The 19,402-nt window shown below is 39.4% G+C and overlaps 1 protein-coding gene across 2 annotated transcripts in view; it reads right to left on the bottom strand.

Annotated features, from left to right (window-relative positions):
• The window catches only part of F8 (coagulation factor VIII), a 100,233-nt gene extending 81,642 nt beyond the window's left edge, over positions 1-18,591 (bottom strand). Inside the window, exons 1-3 of one of the 2 annotated variants that reach the window (XM_031445202.2) lie at positions 18,246-18,307; positions 6,752-6,965; positions 3,127-3,248 (exon numbers count right to left, since the gene is read on the bottom strand). In XM_031445202.2, coding sequence (XP_031301062.1) covers positions 3,127-3,202 — 76 coding nt within the window. In that variant the 5' untranslated portion in view covers positions 3,203-3,248; positions 6,752-6,965; positions 18,246-18,307. Of the gene's footprint in view, positions 1-3,126; positions 3,249-6,751; positions 6,966-18,245 lie in introns of both variants that reach the window. The other variant, XM_031445200.2, reaches the window with a different exon arrangement.
• Between the last annotated feature and the right edge of the window lie 811 nt (positions 18,592-19,402).

The following is a 19,402-nucleotide window of genomic DNA, read 5'->3' as shown; positions in this document are numbered from 1 at the left end:
AGCAGTAGCTGAATGAATGAATGAATGCCTTCACTCCTGTCACCAGCTCAGCCTCATGGTTGTTCTGAGGACAGGTTTCTGGCAATTCACTCAATGCATTTATTCATTCAACTTGTAATTGAGTTCCTACTATATTCTTGGAACTGTCCTGAACACTGGAGATGCAGTAGTTAAAAAGATAAATTATGGAGCTCATGTTCTAGGGACATTAATCATGTAAGTAAATAAACAAGAAAATTTTAGGTTGTTATAAATGCTATAAATGAAGGCAGTGTGCTAGAAAATGGTGATGCAGCAAACTCCAGCAAAACTTTCAAAGATCTGGTGGAAAAGCACTCAAATCAGATAAAATAAATGCAAAAGTCCTCAGACGAGAATAAGCTTGGCCGAGTTGAGTAACATGCGGTTGCAGCAAAGTGAATAAATAAGGTTATAGAGGAAGGCAGGGAAAATAACATGCAGGATTTTATGGGCTACAGCAGTTTGGACGAATTTGGAATTTAAAAGAAGAAAGCAGACAGGCATATGTAGAATAGATAAACAAGATTATACTGTGTACCACAGGGAAATACAAGGTCTTGTGGTAGCTCATAGCGAAAAAAATGTTTGACAATGAATATATGTATGTTCATGTATAACTGAAAAATTGTGCTCTACACTGGAATTTGACACAACATTGTAAACTGACTATAACTCAATAAAAAATGTTAAAAAGAATAAAAGAAGAAAGCAGACTTGGTACTTGTCTTGGAGGAAGGGTCTGTAAAAAAAATAAAAACCAGAAACTTGAATTAACTAGAGTTGGGAGACCAGAAGGGGGCGCTCTCACGTCCTGTGATGATAGCCGAGCCCAGTAGGAAGAAAGACTCCTTTCCTGGCAAGGACTCAGCCAATGAAAAGCTAGGGATACTTTCTTTACTATAGTCCTGTGATTTTGGTCTGTGCAACTGGGCGATAGTCAGGCCATGGCACAGAAAATTAACAGGAAAATCAAGACTTCTGACTTATACGCACACTAAGTATAAGATGCCTACAAATGGTTTATTGAATTGACTGGACTCAATGGGATGAAAATGTGAAATAGGTTTATTTTTTCACAGTTTTTAATCATATGCAGAATTTGTCTTTCTTGCACTTTGAACAATCCGATTTTTTTTTTCAGTAACCTTCACATATTAACAGTTTCATTTTAAGGTACTAATAAATCCAGTCTGATCTAATATCAAACTTTTTATGTCTCCTTCAATTTAAGCCCCCCCACCCCCACCCCAGCTCAGTTCTGACAGGCTCGGAAACCTGTAATGGGAAAAGGTAGTTTGGTTGGCAGCTCCACTGCTTTCTCAGCCTCCTCGCCTAAGCCTCCTCCCCTGCTCGCCTTACTGCCTCTGGGCACTCTAAGCTTGGCACTAGTGAGAAAAGGACAGCGACGCAAAAAGGGGCATGATGACAAGGTCTTTCTTGATCTTTCAGTGGTTACGTGGCTTTGGTACCCTTTGGAAGTGGCACATGCCGAAGTTCTAGATCTTTCTTTCTTAGGGAACTTATATGAGTTATTTAGAGAATCTCTCCCTCCTAATATGGGGACATTCTACTCCTCTTTCCCTGACATGGGACATGTCCTCTCCAGCTGTCACTTTTACCTCTCCTCAGTTTCTGCTTCTGAGAGTACAATCACATAGATCTTTTCTGTTGGAGTCACCTTGCCGTGGCAGGAAGACCTCTCAGGCAGAGTCTTCTTGAGGCAACTCTTGTCCTGTGACCTTTCTGGCCCCATACCTAACAGTGGCAGTGCAGTTAGCTATTGCTATGGCCCACTCTCCTTACTATGCCATCAGGGGAAGCTCCGCAAGACTCTGGTCTTGAAAGTTTTTCCATGCACTTTTTCCTATAAAAATCATGCACTAGTCAGCATCTCCCAAACTCCTGTGTCAAATCTTCTAAATGGTTCTCCATTTATACAGGCTAGAGGTGCAAGATGGGGTAAGGGTTGCAGAACCGTATCTCTCTTTAGAATTTGAGGATACTTGTCACCTATAATTGTCAGCAGTAATTACTTTTTCCCCCGTTTAAAAAAATTGAAGTATAGTTGCTTTACAGTGTTGTATTAGTTTCTGGTATACAGCATAGTGATTCAGTCATACATATTCTTTTTCATTACAGGTTACTTCAAGCCACTGAATATAGTTCCTTGTGCTACACAGTAGGACCTTGCTGTTTATTCTCTACATAGTAGTGTGTATTTGCTAATTTATCGCTCCCTCTCCCTTTCTCCCTTGGTAACAACAAGTTTCTTTTCTATGTCTATGTATATGTCTCTGTTTTGTAAATAAGTTCTTTTCTATCATATTTTAGATTCCACATGTAAGTGATATCATATGATATTTGCCTTTCTCTGCTTGACTTACTTAGTATCTTAGTATGATAATCTCTCAGTCCATCCATGTTGCTGCCAATGAGATTGTTCCACTCCTCTTTATGGCTGACTAATACTCCATTATATATGCACACATACACATATGTATACATATACATATATATCATATTTTTTTAATCCATTTATCTGTTGATGGACATTTAGGTTGTGTCCATGTCTTGGCTATTGTAAAAAGTGCTTCTGTGAACATTGGGGTGCATGTATGTTTTTGAACTAGAGTTTCCTCTAGATATATGCCCAGGAGTGGGATTTCAGCAATAATTCTAAGGTAGGAAATGTCTCAGCTTAACATCTTGTTACATGCTTATTTGACATCTAAGTGGAGGTATCAAATAAGCAGTCTGAACTGAAGATATCAACTTTGGAGTTATTATATATGATATTTTAAAACTATGAGACTGGATAAGATCAGCTAGGGATTAAAAGCAGAAAGAAAATAAAACAAACCCAGTTCCATGACAAAGAGCACTCTAACATCTAGAGAACAAGCAGAGGAGGAGGGCCCAGCAAACAGATGGAGACCATTCAGCCAGTGTATTTCCCTGAGAGCCAGTGATAAGGGAAGCCTTATTACCAAGAGAACATTCTCTTTGGTTGCTGCCCTCTTTAACTGCAGCCCCAAGACTGGGGAATCCTTGCAAGGAAATAAGATACCCAATTTCATAATGAAGAGTTAATATTATTTACATTACCCATCCATGGTGGCCTGGGCTTGGCAATGTTGAAAAGTTGATCCGTGAACTCTACAAACACAGTCTTTTTGTACATAACTGAGGTGTTGAATGGAAAAGATCTTGGCACCTTAGGAGAAAACCTGTGTGAAGAAAGGGAAAATCTCATTCATTTTGGTTGACACTTTTTGAGCCCACTTTGAAAAACAGCTGGAGGTAATGCTTCCATCCCACTCTCCTCTATTGTTAATAAGCCAAATTCGAAGTTGTGTATAAATCTCTGCTATAGACTGAATGTGTGCCGAGCCCTCATGAATGGGATTAGTGCCCTCATAAAAGAGACTCTAGAGAGATCTCTCACTTCTTCCACCAAGTGAAGTTACAAGGAAAAGCAGCCATCTATGAACCAGGAAGAGGCCTTATCAGACACCAAATCAGCTGGCACCCTGATCTTGGACTTCCAGCCTCTAGAACTATGAAAAATAGATGTCTGTTGTGTATAAGACACCAAGTCTATGGTATTTTGTTATAGCAGCCCAAACAGACTAAGACAATCCCTAACATTTATCAAATCAAAACACTGTTTTTGAAACTCATCTGATACATTAGGTTCCATATGATAAGAGAAGTTGTAAAATAGATACTCATAAACTGCCAGTAAAAAAAAAAATCCTTTGCCAAAATAATAACTACAGCATCCTTCAATTTTAAAAAAGGCTATAACATTCATCTAAGTACCTAGTATTCAGATTTTGTCGGTATGTCCCTTCTTAGGGATACCAGGAATATCCCTAATTGTTTTTGAACCCCATGGAGTAATTTTGCAGTTTTCTATATGCCATGGAAAGCCTCTGTTTCTGGCTTATGCTCTGGACATCTAGCTCTTATGTCTCATCATATTTTACCAATTGGTATTGTTTCAACAAGCCAAGGAAGTATAGGCACAAGGCATGGAAGAAAGTTTTCACACATAGAGCTTGTTCTCCAAACCTCAATTGGTCAACAGTTTGAGCACTCATCCCCTACAAATGTATATGCATTCAGTTATAAACCATATATTTCACGCCACTGTGTGCAAAACGTATGTTACAAATAAATACGGAAAAAAGAGATTTTTAAAGATACATAAATAGATGTGGAGTGGGTGTTGTTTCTTATGTCTTGTTGACCCTCAGGGGCTTTTGGTAAATGGCACAAATAAACGGTGAATATGCTTCATATGAGGGACCATTGAAGAAGGAACCCTGAACATCAGCCAGTAGGACACACACTGTCTTGTTACAAATAACGCAAGGAGAGGAGAGGCAGCACCTGACTGTAGGTATTGGCAGGCTTGGAGCGATAGCCACGTCATATCTGAATTGCCACGATATGAAATAAATAACAAGGCATCTGGTGTTTGTTGCTACTTATTCCTTTCTCAATCTTATGCTGAAATAACAAAAAATTCAGTGTTCCTTTCAGGAGCAGCCACATAAGAGAATTGTTTATTCCCATAAGAAATCTTGTTTTTTCTTATAAAGGCTTTAGTGGGAATGCTGAGTTAGAGAAGGAAGATGCAATCTAAAAATGGTGAAGATTACTAAATTAGAAAATCACTGACCTACAAGAATTTAATTTTTTTCCCAATTTTTATGTTATAGTAAAACACACAAAACATAAAATGTAATATCTTAAGCATTTTAAGTGTACAGTCTAGTGGTACTAAGTACATTAATATAAGTACAACCATCACCACTATACATCTCCAGAACTCATCTTGTAAAACTGAAACTCTATTAACTAAACAATAACTCCCCACTCCCCCAGGCCCTGAAACCACCATTCTGTTTTCTGTCTCTATAAATTTGACTACCGTAACTACCTCACATAAGTGGAACCACACAGTATTCATCTTTTTGTGACGGGTTTTTTCACTTAGCATGAAGTCCTCAGTGTTCATCCAGTTTGTAGCAAATGTCATAATTGTCTTCCCCTTTAAGCTTAAATAATATTCCATTGTATGTATTTACCACATTTTGTTTATTCATTTATCCATTGATGGGTACATGGGTTGCTTCTATGTTTTAGTTATTGAGAATAATGCTGCTATGAATAGTGGGTGTACAAATGTCTCAAGACCCTGCTTTCAATTATTTTGAGTACATACCCAGAAGTAGAATTGATGGCCATATAGAAATTTTTAATTTTCTTTGAGGAACCACCATACTGTTTTCCACAGTAGCTACACCATTTTACATTCCCAACAAGAGTGCACAAGTGTTCCAATTGCTCCACGTTGTCACAAACACTTACTTTCTGTTTTTTGTTTGTTTGTTGTATAATAGCTGTCCTAATAGGTGACAGGCGGTATATCTTTGTAGTTTTGATTTGCATTTCCCTAATGATTAGTTATGTTGAACATCCTTTCGTGTGTTTATTGGCCATCTGTATTTCTTCTTTGGACAAATGTCTGTTCAAGTCCTTTGCTCACTTTTGAATTGGGTTGTTTGCTTTCATGTTGTGTTTTAACAAATTCTCCATATATTCCAAATATTGATCCCTTGTCAGATATACGATTTGCAAATATTTTCTCCCATTCTGTGAGTTCCTTTTTTTAATTCTGATGATAGTGTCTTGTGATGCACAAAATTTTTAACTTTTCAGTAACTCTAATTTGTCTGTTTTTCTTTTGTTGCTTGTGTCTTTGGTGTCAAATCCAAGACATCACTGCCAAATTCAATGCCATGAAGTTTTGCCCTATATTTTCATCTAAGAGTTTTATGGTTTTAGCTTTTCTATTTAGGCCTTTGATAAATTTGGAGTTAATTTTTATGTATGGTATTAGGTAAAGGTCCAATTTCATTCTTTTGCATATGGATATGTAGTTTTCCCAGCATGGTTGTTGAGAAGACTGTCTTTCCTCATTGAATGGTCTTGGAACCCTTGTGGAAAATCATTTGACCATAAATGCAAGGGTTTATTTCTGGACTTCATATTCTGTTTCATTGGTCTACATGTCTCTGTTTATTCCACTGCCACATAATTTGATGGCTTTATAGTGAGTGCTGAAATCAAGAAATGTGAGTCTTCTCACTTTTTTCTTTTTTAGGAATATGTTAGCTATTCAGGGTCCCTTGAGAGTACATATGAATTTTAGGATGGTATTCTGTTTCTGCAAAACACAACATAGACATTTTGATAGGGATTACATTCAGTTACTTGGATAGTATTGACATCTTAACAATATTAACCCTTCCAATCCATGAACATGAGATGTGTTTCCATTTATTTATGTCTTAAATTTTTTTCAGAAAAATTTTTAAGTTTTCATTGTAAAATTCTTTCACCTTCTGGTCAATTCCTAAGTATTTTGTTCTTTTTGATGTTACTGTAAATAGAATTGTCTTCTTAGTTTCCTTTTTAGATTGTTCATTGTTTGCATGTAGGAATTTTTGTGTGTTGACTTGTATCCTGCTACTTTCCTGAATTTATTAGTCCTAATGGTTTTTTTGGGTGGAATTTCTTTTTATTGTTTTTTTACATATGAGATCATACTATCTATGAACAGATATTATTTTGCTTCCTCCTTTATAATTTGGATATTTCCCCTTTATTCTATTAATGTTATGCATTATATTGATTGATTTTGATATGTTGAACCAACCTTGCATTCCAGGAGTAAATTCCACTTGCTCATGATGTGCAATTCTTTTCCTATACTGCTGAATTCAGTTTGCCAGTATTTTGTTGAAAATTTTTGCATCAGTGTTCATAAGGGATATTGTTCTGTAGTTCTCTTATAGTGTCTTTGTCTGGCTTTGGTATCAGGATAATGCTGGCCTTACAGTGAGTTAGGGAGTGATCTCTTCTGTCCAATTCTTTGGAAAAGTTTGAGGACAATCGATGTTAGGAAAATTTTAATTTTTCTTTAAAAGCAACATAACAAAAAGCAGACAATTAGACTTTTGCTTTCCAATCCACCATGTAAGGAGCTTAGAAATCACCATTCTATCCTAACAACAAGTAAAAAGCTGAACAAAGTGAAAAATCAAAAAATCTTAGATTCTTAGAGAAATGAAGTCACAGGGAAAACTGCTGCCCCTCGCATTGTAGAGACAGACAGGGGAATGCAGAGAATCACAACTTAGTAGAACAGAAAGCAGCAAGCAGAAATGCCGGTGGGATCCAGTGCTGGAGCAGGAACACCTGAATTGTAATTGATGAATTGCTGGAGGCTTGTTGTGTAGATGTCTGAGAGTTAAGAACTTCAGGGGGACCCTGTTATCAGAACCCCCCAGGTTTTTGTGAGTTAGGTCTTCACAGTGAATATCAGAGAAAAAAACCTCGTGTTCCCAGTAGGGGAGGGGGAAGTAGCCATTTTAAAATATGCCCTAGCATTCTGCCCTCATGAGAAATAATTTTACCACAGCCTATCATTCTAGGATTTTAATTACAGCCTAACTTACCTGGGGGAAGTGAAATACCCAACTCCAGCCCCCACTAGCCATTCTGTGTCACTTAAGTGGGGGAGACTGAGAAGCAGTGGTTAAGTTCATAGTCCAGAGGCACAGGATCACTAAAAGACTGAGACCTACCATAGACCTAGAGAAGGCTTTCCCACTCCTCACCACCATATTACTAAAGTCCTAATTTATCACAGTTCCTTTTACCCAGTGTAGCATGTCCACCATTCAACAAAAACTTACAAGGCATGCTAAAAGGCAAAAAAAGCCCCACAGTTCATAGAGACTGAACAAGCAGCAGAACTGGAGTCAGATATGACAAGAATGTTGGAAGTATTAGACCAGAAAATTAAAAAAAATTATGATTAATATGATAAAGACCTTAATGTAAAAAGTAGACAACATGCAAGAGCAGATGAATAATGTAAGCAGAAAGATGGAAATTCTAAGGAAAAAGTCAAGAAGAAATTCTAGAGGTCAAAAACACTGTAATGGAAATGAAGAGTTCCTTTGATAGGCTCATTAGTAGACTGGATATGGTTAAGGAAAAAAGTCTCTGAGACTGAGATTAAGACAACAGAAACTTTCAACACTGAAAAGTAAAAAGAAAAAAAGAGACTGAACAAAAACAGAATAGAATATGCAAGAATTGTGGGACAACTACAAAGGTAAAAGATACACATAATGGGAGTACAAGAAGAAGAAGAATAAAGAGAAGCAATATTTAAAGCAATAATAACTAAGAATTTACCCAAATTAATGTTAGACACCAAACCACAGATCCAGAGAGCCCAGAGAATACAAAACAGGAAATATGCTCAAAAACTGTTCCTACGCATATCATGTTCAAACTTTAAAAAACCAAAGATAAAGAAAAATTATTGAAAGAAATCACAGGAAAAAAAATACCTAAAGAGGAGCAAAAAGAATTACAACCAACTTCTCTTCAGATACTCTCTCTTTTCAAGTGAAAAGAGAGTAGAGTGAAATATTTAACGTGTTGAGAGAAAAAAAACCAATCAACATAGAATTCTGTACCCTGTGAAATTACGCTTCATTAGTGAAGGAGAAATAAAGACTTTCTCAGACAAACAAAAATTAGGGGAATTTGTTGCCAGTAGACCTGCCTTGCAAGAAATAGTAAAATAAAATCTTCAGAAAGAAGAAAATGTATATAAGTCAGAAACTTGGATCTACATAAAGAAATGAAAAGCATCAGAGAATGAGTAAGTGATGATGACATCTGAACCTTGACCATGCATGCCGGGGCCCTCTTCCTCACTTTGCCTTTAAAACCCTTTCCCTGAAAATCCTAAAAACAAACAAACAAATAAACAAACAAAAAACCTTTCCCTGAAAGCCATTGGGAAGTTTGAGTCTTTTGAGCATGAGCTGCCCATTCTCTCTGTTTAATGCCATGTTGGGCATCTTCCAATAAACACCACTCTTTTCTTGACCACAACCTGGAGTCAATAGATTGGCTTTGCTATGCGTCAAGTGAGAGGACCCAAGTTTGGTTTGGTGAGCCTCAGTAAGCCCCAGCAAACTCCTGCAATAAACTTTCTGTGCACGTGCGTGCACACACACACTCTCACACACAAGAAGAAAGCAGAAAATCTCTTTTTTAAAAGTTTGTTTGCTTAACTATTTACAATAGCTAAGACATGGAAACAACCTAAATGTCCATTGACAGATGAACGGATAAAGAAGATGTGGTGTATATAGAATGGAATACTACTCAGCCATAAAAGAATGAAATAATGTCATTTGCAGTAACATGGATGTCCCTGGAGAATGTCATTCTAAGTGAAGTAAGCCAGAAAGAGAAAGAAAAATACCATATGAGATCGCTTACATATTGATCTAAAAAAAAGTACACAGATGAACTTATGCACAAAACAGAAACAGACTCACATACATAGAGAACAGACTTATGGTTACCAGGGGGTAAAGAGGGTGGGAAGGGATAAATTGGGAATTTGAACATTGCACCGCTTGGGGAGTGATGGAAATGTTAGCTATCTTGATTGTGCTGGTGGTTTCATGGGTGTAGGCATCTATCAAAATTCATCCAATTGTACATCTGAAATATGTGTAGTTTACTGTACAGGAATTATACCATAATAAAGGCTTTATAAAAGGCAAAAATAATTTGTGTGCTTAAACAACTATAAAACCATCCAAGGAAGCACAAACATTGTCATTACTTGAACAATGTTGGTTGGAAACATTCTTTTTCATCTGATTTGCTTTCAGACAATTCACTGACAGCTATAAATCTGTGGAAATGCTGTCACCCCAGGTTAGCAGAGCACTGGTTAGAACGACTGAAAATGTACAATGCAGCAAAGTGCTTTAGAGTGAAAGGGTGGATGTGAGGCTGTAAGACCTCTTTTGTGAGGTACAGCTGCCCTCCACCCACCAAAACCACGGAAATGCTGTGGTGAAGCTGGGAAAATGCAGCCAGGTACACATCAGGGTGAAACCATCTGTAGGTCCCCGAGCTTGTGCCCCTGCAGCCGGGATGAGGGGTGCGGCCCAGAGACGTCAGCTTGAACTAGTTCAGTGCAAAGTAAAACCACACAGGATTGCAGACAGAGCAGACACGGCTACGTGAGTTTCCAGGAGTCGCGCTCAACGTGAAGTGCAGGGAAGGGTGGAAAGCAGAAAGATGGACACGGATGGACACCGCAGACGGCCACACACAGAAGGCGGCCTTGCGGGCCCCGGACAATGTCGAAATCCAGGCGGAAAGGATTAGCCAAGGAAAGGAGGGCGATTTCCCCTTAAGAAAACAGAAGCGTTTGGGTGAGCCTTAAATGGTGAGCCTGCACCAGACAGGGTAGCCTCCATGTACATAAAGGAAAGGCTATTGGAAGCACAGGAGAAACTGGCCAACCACAGTCCCAGAGGAAGACCTCAACACCCTTGGAGGGATCCAGCGGCAGATGGGCTGAAAACACTCCTTGAAACTGTGTCATTTGAGGAGATCTCTCTCGAGGAGACTGGTTCAGCAGGTAAAGATGAGGCTGACTTCATTCTGGCCTCCCCAACCTCCCTCCCCCAGGACCCTTGCATTTCACTCCATTCCAGGGTTTCCAGGACGCCTGAGGGAGTGTGTGGAGGGAGCAGCTCTGCCAATCCAAGGCCGTGACAAATGACTTCCCACACTGGCTGAGGGCCAGAGGCCAGTGTCCTGATAAGGAAGCTCTTCCAGTAAAAGGAGCTGATTTACTGAGGAAGGAGTGGGGCTGTGCTTGGAGCAGAGGGAACAAGCGCATCCGCATTTACTTCGAGTCGCACGCACAGCCACGTGAGGGGTCCCTGACGACCAATTGCTAGCTTTGCTTACAGCCGCGTCAGCTTGGCGCGCTGCGCTACGGGCTCACTCAGGGTGGCTTTAATTCACAGTGGTGAAGGAAAATCCCCCAGTGAGCCGAACTGTGGCTAATGTTGATTGTTCACTTTGTGTGGAAGGAGAAAGGGCTCACGGTTCAGATATACACAGACTCATGGGCAGCAGAAAATGGCTTGGCTGTGTGTTCAGGGACCTAGAAGGAAAAAGACCGAGAGATCAGGGACAAGGATGTCTGGGGCAAAGACATATCAGTGACTAATACAAAATAAAAGTATCTTCAGGTCATATGTTAATGCCATCAGAGAGTCTCTACTGTGAAAGAAGCCCCAAACAATATCGTGACAAAATCATCGACGGTTCACCTCAGCAGCCTCTACACGCACCATCTCAGTGCAGGCAAGATGTGAGCCTAGTGGCAAGGGTTCCCACTGACGAAGGCTGATTTAACTAGCATTGCCCCCCTAAATTCAATCTGCCAGCAACAGAAACCAATCCTGACTTCTCAATTTGTCCATCATGGAAACCAGTCAGCTACTTGATGGCAAATTGACTGTATTGGACCCCTTCCATCCTAGAAGGGCTAGTGCTTCACTCTAACAGGAAAAGACCTGGATTCCAGGTCTATGTTAGCCTTTCCCTCCTGCAGGGCCTAACTCAGCACTAGTATCTGATGGTTTAGTTCACTGATGTGGGACTTCATGTAACATCACATCAGACCAAGGACCACTGTACCACAGAGGAAGTGCTTGAGTGAGCCCATGACCATGGCATGCATGGGTTTTATCACCTATCACCCCACCCAGAAGCCGCCAGAGACAGCAGTGGAATGACCTCTTAAAGGCACAGATAAAGCTCCAGCATGGAGGCAGAGCCCAGTGAGGACAGATGTCCAACCTGCAAGGTGCTGTATATGCATCAATTCAGAGATGGTTCTGTGTCCCCAATAAGAAGAACACATGGGTTCAGGAACCAAACAACGGCAGCAAAAGAACCTCTTTTCCTCAAGACCCATCTAGGGCGCCTGTGCCGCCCACCGCCTAGGTCCAGTCCCCATTGGGAAAACATAAGTCTCACTGACTCAGAAGCTAGGGGCACCATGTGGGCCCCTGGGATTACTCGAACCAAAGGAGCAGCAGGCCAGGACAGGAGCCCCAGGGCACGAGCAGAGAACAAGAGGGAGTGGTCCCACGAGGCGACCAGCAACGGGTCACACCCCCCAGGGCAGCCACACCACCTGGGGGGCACGGTGCCATGGCGTCTGGTACCTGGAGAAGTTGCCCCCATACAGGTGAGGACGGGGAGGTCGAGGGAGCGGGGCGGATGGGATGGAGAAGGGGGGAAAGAGGGGGAAGGGGAGGAAGTGGGGAGGAAGGAACCTACTCGAACCACAGCCACTTGGGGGAAGGTGCAGCTTTAAGACAACCTTCAGTCTCTTCAGAGAGCTGCCTGCCCGGGGTCACCCCCAACCCAGAGGGGCCTGGACCTCCCTTTCCTGAACCAGCCCACTGGGCCTTCCGAGGGTAGGCCACGCCCATTCCCAGAATAGACCATACCTCTTTCCGGAGCAGGTCACGCCCCCTCCCAGCACAACCAGTGCTTAATGACTGATCAGTATGAAGATACAGGGGCCTCAGAAGGGTCCTTCCAGCTCCAGAGCTCCTCGGAGGTGGGCCTGCGCTGCAGCCCAGCCTTCCCCTCTGTCCACCCCTGCGCTGCAGCCCAGCCTTCCTCTTCGCCCGCCCACCCCTGCTTCCCCAGGTGTTGATCCCAAGAATACTCTAAATAAAATTCCTGCACATTAATTTCCATCTCACTGTCCCTTCTGAGTAACCGAACCCATGATATTAATTCACATTTAAATGTGATCTGATTTCATTCGTCTCTAGAAATTTCCATGGCACTAGCCTTGGCATAGACCTCTATGGTTTTTAGTTATTTAACAACATTATTTGATGTCTATATCATTGGGTAGACTCCTCCCATCAATTCATTTGTCCCATCTCCTGACCACTTTCAGACTATGCCCTTTCACAGTCATCAACTCGCCCCTAATTTGTTCCTGTCCCCTTTTCCCATTCCATCTCCTTGATTTTGCTGAGTCTACCCTATTCAGCTTCTCCAAAGTTTTCACTAGTTTCTAACAAGACTCAGACCCACGTCCAGAGACAGGTATTTTGACATACACGAGCACAGTGCTTTCACTTTAATATTACTGACTAAAATGAAATTATAAGACACATAAAAAAAGTTTACTAGACCAAGCGTGGAAGAGCAGAGGGAACAAGATCACGTGTACACAGAAACATTTTTTCCTCCCTCTGATGGAAGAGTGGAAACCAACGGCCGGGTAAAAGAACAGGATTCTGAGACAGAAAAAGAAGGCCTCGGCCCAAGTGAAGTGGGATGTGATTTATGTCTCAACTTCAGGGTAATCTGCATGATAAGTGACAAAATGTTCTTGGGTTCACGGGTCTTACTCCTTCCTAACCTTTGTGAGCTTTTTTGTTTGCTATTTCCCTTGGGATTTGATGTATAAGTCTTGCCAAATATATCTGGCAACAATGTCCTTGACCTGTACTGTTCTTTCACATTTTACCTAAACCCAATCGGAAAACCTATTATATTCCCTGACCCTTGTTTAGAAGTTGAGCAGCTGCAGGAATAGATAATATAAAACTGAATTTCCCCAGATGTTTACTTCAAACCTTGGCAGAACTTGTCAGGATGTGTCCAGAGTCAGCTTATCCTGTTAATCAGGATCAAAATGATCTAGACTATAAAGTGGTGTCATCAAAACAAAAATTCTATCAACTTTTTCCTAGTAAATACATGTGGCTGCCCATAAAACAACAGAAAGCTAGATAACAAATAAATCATTTTCTTCATTCAATTCAATTTTATTCTCAGACTATTATTCACTATAACAGTCTGAGGGTGCATGCTAGGCAAAAGCTACAGTAAAAAGCACAATGCATTAAATATAATTATCTCAATATTAATATTTAACAAGACCAACATTAATGGACAAGTGCCTGATGGTTCACTTAGATAGCAGGCTACTGACCATCTGGGCCTCCACTTCAGGGTCATTAACACTGCACAACTGCAGGTTATATAGATTATAGAAGGACCCCTTCTTCACACCATACACCAAAGTTAACTCAGTGTACCAAAGAACTAAATGTAAGCGCTAAAACTATAAAACTCTTAGAAGAAAATACAGGTGTAAATCTTTGTGACTTTAGATTTGGCAATGGCTTTTTAGATATGAAACCAAAACCACAAGCAACCAACAGAAAAAAAGGTAAACTGGGCTTCATCAAAATGAAAACAATTGTGCTGAGAGAAAATATTGAAAACAGATACATGTGAAAACGTACTTATATCCAGAATATACAAAGAATTCTCAAACCTCAACAATAATAAGACAAACAATTCAATTTTAAAATGGGCTAAAGATCTGAATAAACATTTCATTAAAGAAAACACAGGAATGGCCAATTACACATGTAAAGATGCCTAACATCTTTAGTCATCAGAGAAATGCAAATTAAACATACAGTAAGATACATGAGTCATTAAAATGACTAAAATTAAGTACAGGCAACATCAAATATTGTCCACTATGTGTTGCAGCATGTAAAACAGTGAAGCTAGAACACTCCCTTACACCATCCACAAAAATAAACTCAAGATGGATCAAAGACTTAAACATCAGACAACATACAATAAACCTCCTAGAGGAAAACATAGGCAAAACAGTATCTGACATACATCTCAAAAATGTTCTCCTAGAACAGTCTACCCAAGCAATAGAAATAAAAGCAAGAATAAACAAATGGGACCTAATGAAACTTACAAGCTTCTGCACAGCAAAGGAAACCATAAGTAAAACAAAAAGACAACCTACGGAAAGGGAGAAAATTTTTGCAAATGAAACCGACAAAGGCTTGATCTCCAGAATATATAAGCAGCTCATACGACTTAATAAGAAAAAAAACAAACAACCCAATCCAAAAATGGGCAGAAGACCTAAACAAGCAATTCTCCAGGGAAGACATACAAATGATCAATAGGCACGTGAAAAAATGCTCCATATCACTAATTATCAGAGAAATGAAAATCAAAACTACAGTGAGGTATCACCTCACACCAGTCAGAATGGCCGTCATTCAAAAATCCACAAATGACAAATGCTGGAGAGGCTGTGGAGAAAAGGGAACCCTCCTACACTGCTGGTGGGAATGCAGTTTGGTGCAGCCACTGTGGAAGACAGTATGGAGATTCCTCAAAAGACTAGGAATAGACTTACCATATGACCCAGGAATCCTGCTCCTGGGCATATATCCAGAAGGAACCCTACTTCAGGATGACACCTGCACCCCAATGTTCACAGCAGCACTATTTACAATAGCCAAGACATGGAAACAGCCTAAATGTCCATCAACAGATGACTGGATAAAGAAGATGTGGTATATTTATACAATGGAATACTACTCTGCCATAAAAACCGACAACATAACGCCATTTGCTGCAACGTGGATGCTGCTGGAGAAAGTCATTCTAAGTGAAGTAAGCCAGAAAGAGAAAGAAACATACCATATGAGAGTGTTCATATGTGGAATCTAAAACAAACAAACAAACAAAGCATAAATACAAAACAGAAACAGACTCATAGACATAGAATACAAACTTGTGGTTGCCAAGGGGGTGGGGGGTGGGAAGGAACAGACTGGGATTTCAAAACATAGAATAGATAAACAAGATTATACTGTGTAGCACAGGGAAATATACACAAGATCTTGTTGGTAGCTCAAACCGAAAAAAAAAAAGTGAGACAATGAATATATGTATGTGCATGTATAACTGAAAAATTGTGCTCTGTACTGGAATTTGACACAACATTTTAAAATGACTACTACTCAATAAAAAAGGTAAAAAAAATAGCCACACATTTATAAAATGCATAGGCATAAATGTAAAAATAAATTACTTACATTTATTATATTAATAAAATTAATGTGTAAGATTAATGAAATTCCAATTAGAATCACAACAGGATTTGGATCTTTTTAATTGAAAAAATATTTTAATGTTTTTCCATGGAAGAATAAAATGCCTAAGAAATGTTAAGAAAGATACAAAAAGAGCAGTTGAGGATTGATTTCACTTACTAGATAACAGAAGATATTTATAGACCCACTGTAATTAAATCAATATGGGATTGGCACAACAAGATAAAAGTAGATAAATGGAACAGCATAATGATCCAGAAGTAGATACTAATATATATGAGAATTTTATATTATGAATGCTTTTATTCAAATCAGTGGCAAAAGATGTATTATTTGATAAAAGGTGCCATTGCAATAGGCTATCGGTCTGGATGGAAATAAAACTAGACAGATCCCACTCACATACCATATACAAAAATAATTATCAGATGAATTGAAGCCATAAATGTAAAAGGCAAAACAGTAAAAAAATCTTGCAAGAAAATCCGGGAGAATACATAAACAACCTTTGTGTGCAGAAAACATTTTTTTAAAGTTTATTTATTTATTTTATTGAAGTATAGTCAGTTACAATGTGTCAGTCTCTGGCTTTCAGCATAATGTCCCAGTCAAGCATATATATATATATATATATATATATACACACATATATTCTCTTTCATACTCTTTTTCAGTAAAGATTACGACAAGATATTGAATATAGTTTACTGTGCTATACAGAAGAAATTTGTTTTTTATTTATTTTTATACAGTGGTTATCATTTGCAAATCTCAAAGTCCCAAATTTATCCCTTCCCACCCCCTTTCCTCTGGTAACCACAAAATTGTTTACTATGTCTGTGAGTTGCATAAAACATTTTTAACCAACACTGGGAACTCTGAAGATATGAAAGAAAAGAGATGTATTTTACTATAAAACTTAAAAATGTTTTTGGTCAAAGTTATAAACACTGTCAATAGACAAACAACAGGTCTTGGGGAAAATTGCAATATACATTAGTATATGAATGCAGCATCAAAAAGGGTTAACATTTGTAATGATAAAATGTTTCTCATAATTAAAAAAAGAAAGCGCAAAGAAAAATGAGCAAAACATATGAATAGTAAAATCTTAAAATATAAATAATGTAGCCAACAAGCATTTGGAAAGATGCTCAACTTCATTAGAAACAAAAAGAATGCGATTAATGTAATGATGCAACATCACTCTATACCTACTAGGCTGGCAAAAGTAAAAAAGCAAGATAAAACTTATTGCTGATGTGATTGCATGGAGAAGGGCATCCCTATATGTTGATGGTAGAGTGTTTGAAGAGTTCTGGCCTTTTTTGGAAATTAAAACTTGAAAGGAAATATTCCCTTCATTTCAGCAAAGCAGAAAAAAAAACAAAAAAGACTAATTACCGTTGTGTATGTATTGGGTTTAAATCTTTATAATACACATTTAAAGAAAACAAAACACAATTTAAAAGAAATGATGTCAGCATTCAACTCGATAAGCAAAAACTTAAATCAACAAAATGAACCAAAGGAAATTAGGAAGAAGAAATAAATTAATAAGCATAAAAGCAAAAACTGATAGAACCAAAAGATGGTTTTTGACAAAACCAATAAAACCGAGAAACTTTCTGGAAATACTATATTTAAGAGAGTTAAAGAGAACGTACACAATATAAGAATGGAGATGTAACTACAGACACAGGACAGTTTAACAATATCACAAGATTATCATGTAACTTGATACCAATACATTATTAAATCTAGGCATAATAGATTGCTTTCTAGGAAAATATATATAACCAATACTGACCGAAGAAGAGGTAGAAAATCTGAATAAGTAAATGATCATAGATAATATTGGAAAGATTATTTAACACTACTCTCCCAAAATGTACCAGAACCACAAAAGATGAAAAGCTTCTGAACTAATGGCGAAGAGTCTCCTTACGCCAAAATTGTGTGTAATATTGACAGCTCTTACTGCTCTTCCCTCTACAGAAACTTGGGGGTAAGCTGAGGGAAGTTTTGTTTTGTCTCTTATGCCCTCACTCTCCTGTACCCTCTAGTTTCCAGAGTGGCAGCATGTGGCAAATAGAGGCAGTGGACAAAACAGGAAAAAATATCAATACATAGGTTAGATCTATGAAAAGGATTGGCAATTAGCATTTGTGCTAATAACATAGATGCCTGCACACCTTACCTGGAAATGCTTTTACAGGGCTTAAGTAGCATCACAGCCACCCTAACTTGATGTCTGCCCCTTCATCCAGCCAGAGTCACATCCCCGCAATCCCGATGGGTCCCTCTAGCATATACCTTTACCTGGTGTCCATGTGCAGCTCACTGAGCAGTTCACTTTGCCTATAGTCCCAGGACAGTTCCACTGCGCCCAGGTAGTATCTTCGGATGGCGCTGAAGCTTAGTGGCAAGAGGCACAGAAAGAAACAGGTGGGTAGCTCTATTTGCATGGCTCTTATTGCAAGAAAACGTTCAACTGGAGAAATGCAAGATTAATTCTTCTCTAAAATATCTTTGGCTCCCAGGGGAAAAAAAAAAGGAAATTTTTTTATGATTTGGTGAAAAGTCCCAAAATTTTCGCAAAGAATTTTAGGAAACCTTACTGGTTGGATGTGACAGCAGCATTAGCCCTGAGCTCTAGGGGACAGGATTGCTTCCTTTCTGGCAGTAAGAAGTAGCCACAGGAAGAAGTGAGTAGGAAAAGGGAGGCTGAGCTAAAGCTTAACCCGTTCCCCTCTGAAAGCAGCAGGGGCGCAGGGCTGCTGCTTCCACCACAAGCTTTAAGGAAAGGAAGGGGGAGTCAAGGTGAAGTGGAGCTCTAATTTGTATCTGCATTCCTAGTGTGCCCCAACCCCCTTCCTTTGTAGCCGCAGCAAGAAATGCTCTAAATGTTGTTTAAGATGCTGGAATCCACTTGCCCTCCCTGCTTCTACCCTTTCCTCTCACAGACACCACTGAATGACTATTTAAAACCATAAAGCGGATCCTGTCACTTCTTTGCTCAGGACACTCCACTGGCTTCTGATGTCACTCAGAGTAAAATCCTGCATTTTTACCATGACCAAGAGTATTCCCCACAATCTGCATGTCCCTTCTCCCTATCTCCAAGGTCTCATCTCACTCTGGCTACGTTTCCCAGATCTCCACACATTTCCACTCCCACATCTCCTTCAAGTCTTGGCTCAAATCTTGCCTTCTCAGTGGGCTCAAATATGGACCTTGGAAGCTTTCTGCCCACACTGGCTCTACTGATCTCTCTCTGCTTCATTTTTCTACATGGCACTCACAATCACCCAGCATTCAGGTATTTACTCATCTTGCATTGAGGCTTCTTGAGGTTGTTTACATTTGGCCCTGGTTGAGGCTATTATCTCCTTACATCAAAATGTAGCTTTGCTGAGCTGAAGCAAAGCCCCTACTCAGTTTGATGTATATTAGGAGCTGTGAGAATCTCCCCAAGG

This window comes from Camelus dromedarius, chromosome X (genome assembly GCF_036321535.1).
Source record: "Camelus dromedarius isolate mCamDro1 chromosome X, mCamDro1.pat, whole genome shotgun sequence".
NCBI classification, from domain to species: domain Eukaryota; kingdom Metazoa; phylum Chordata; class Mammalia; order Artiodactyla; family Camelidae; genus Camelus; species Camelus dromedarius.
The sequence above is the reverse complement of the archived record's forward strand: the minus strand, read 5'-3'. Positions and strand labels throughout refer to the sequence as shown.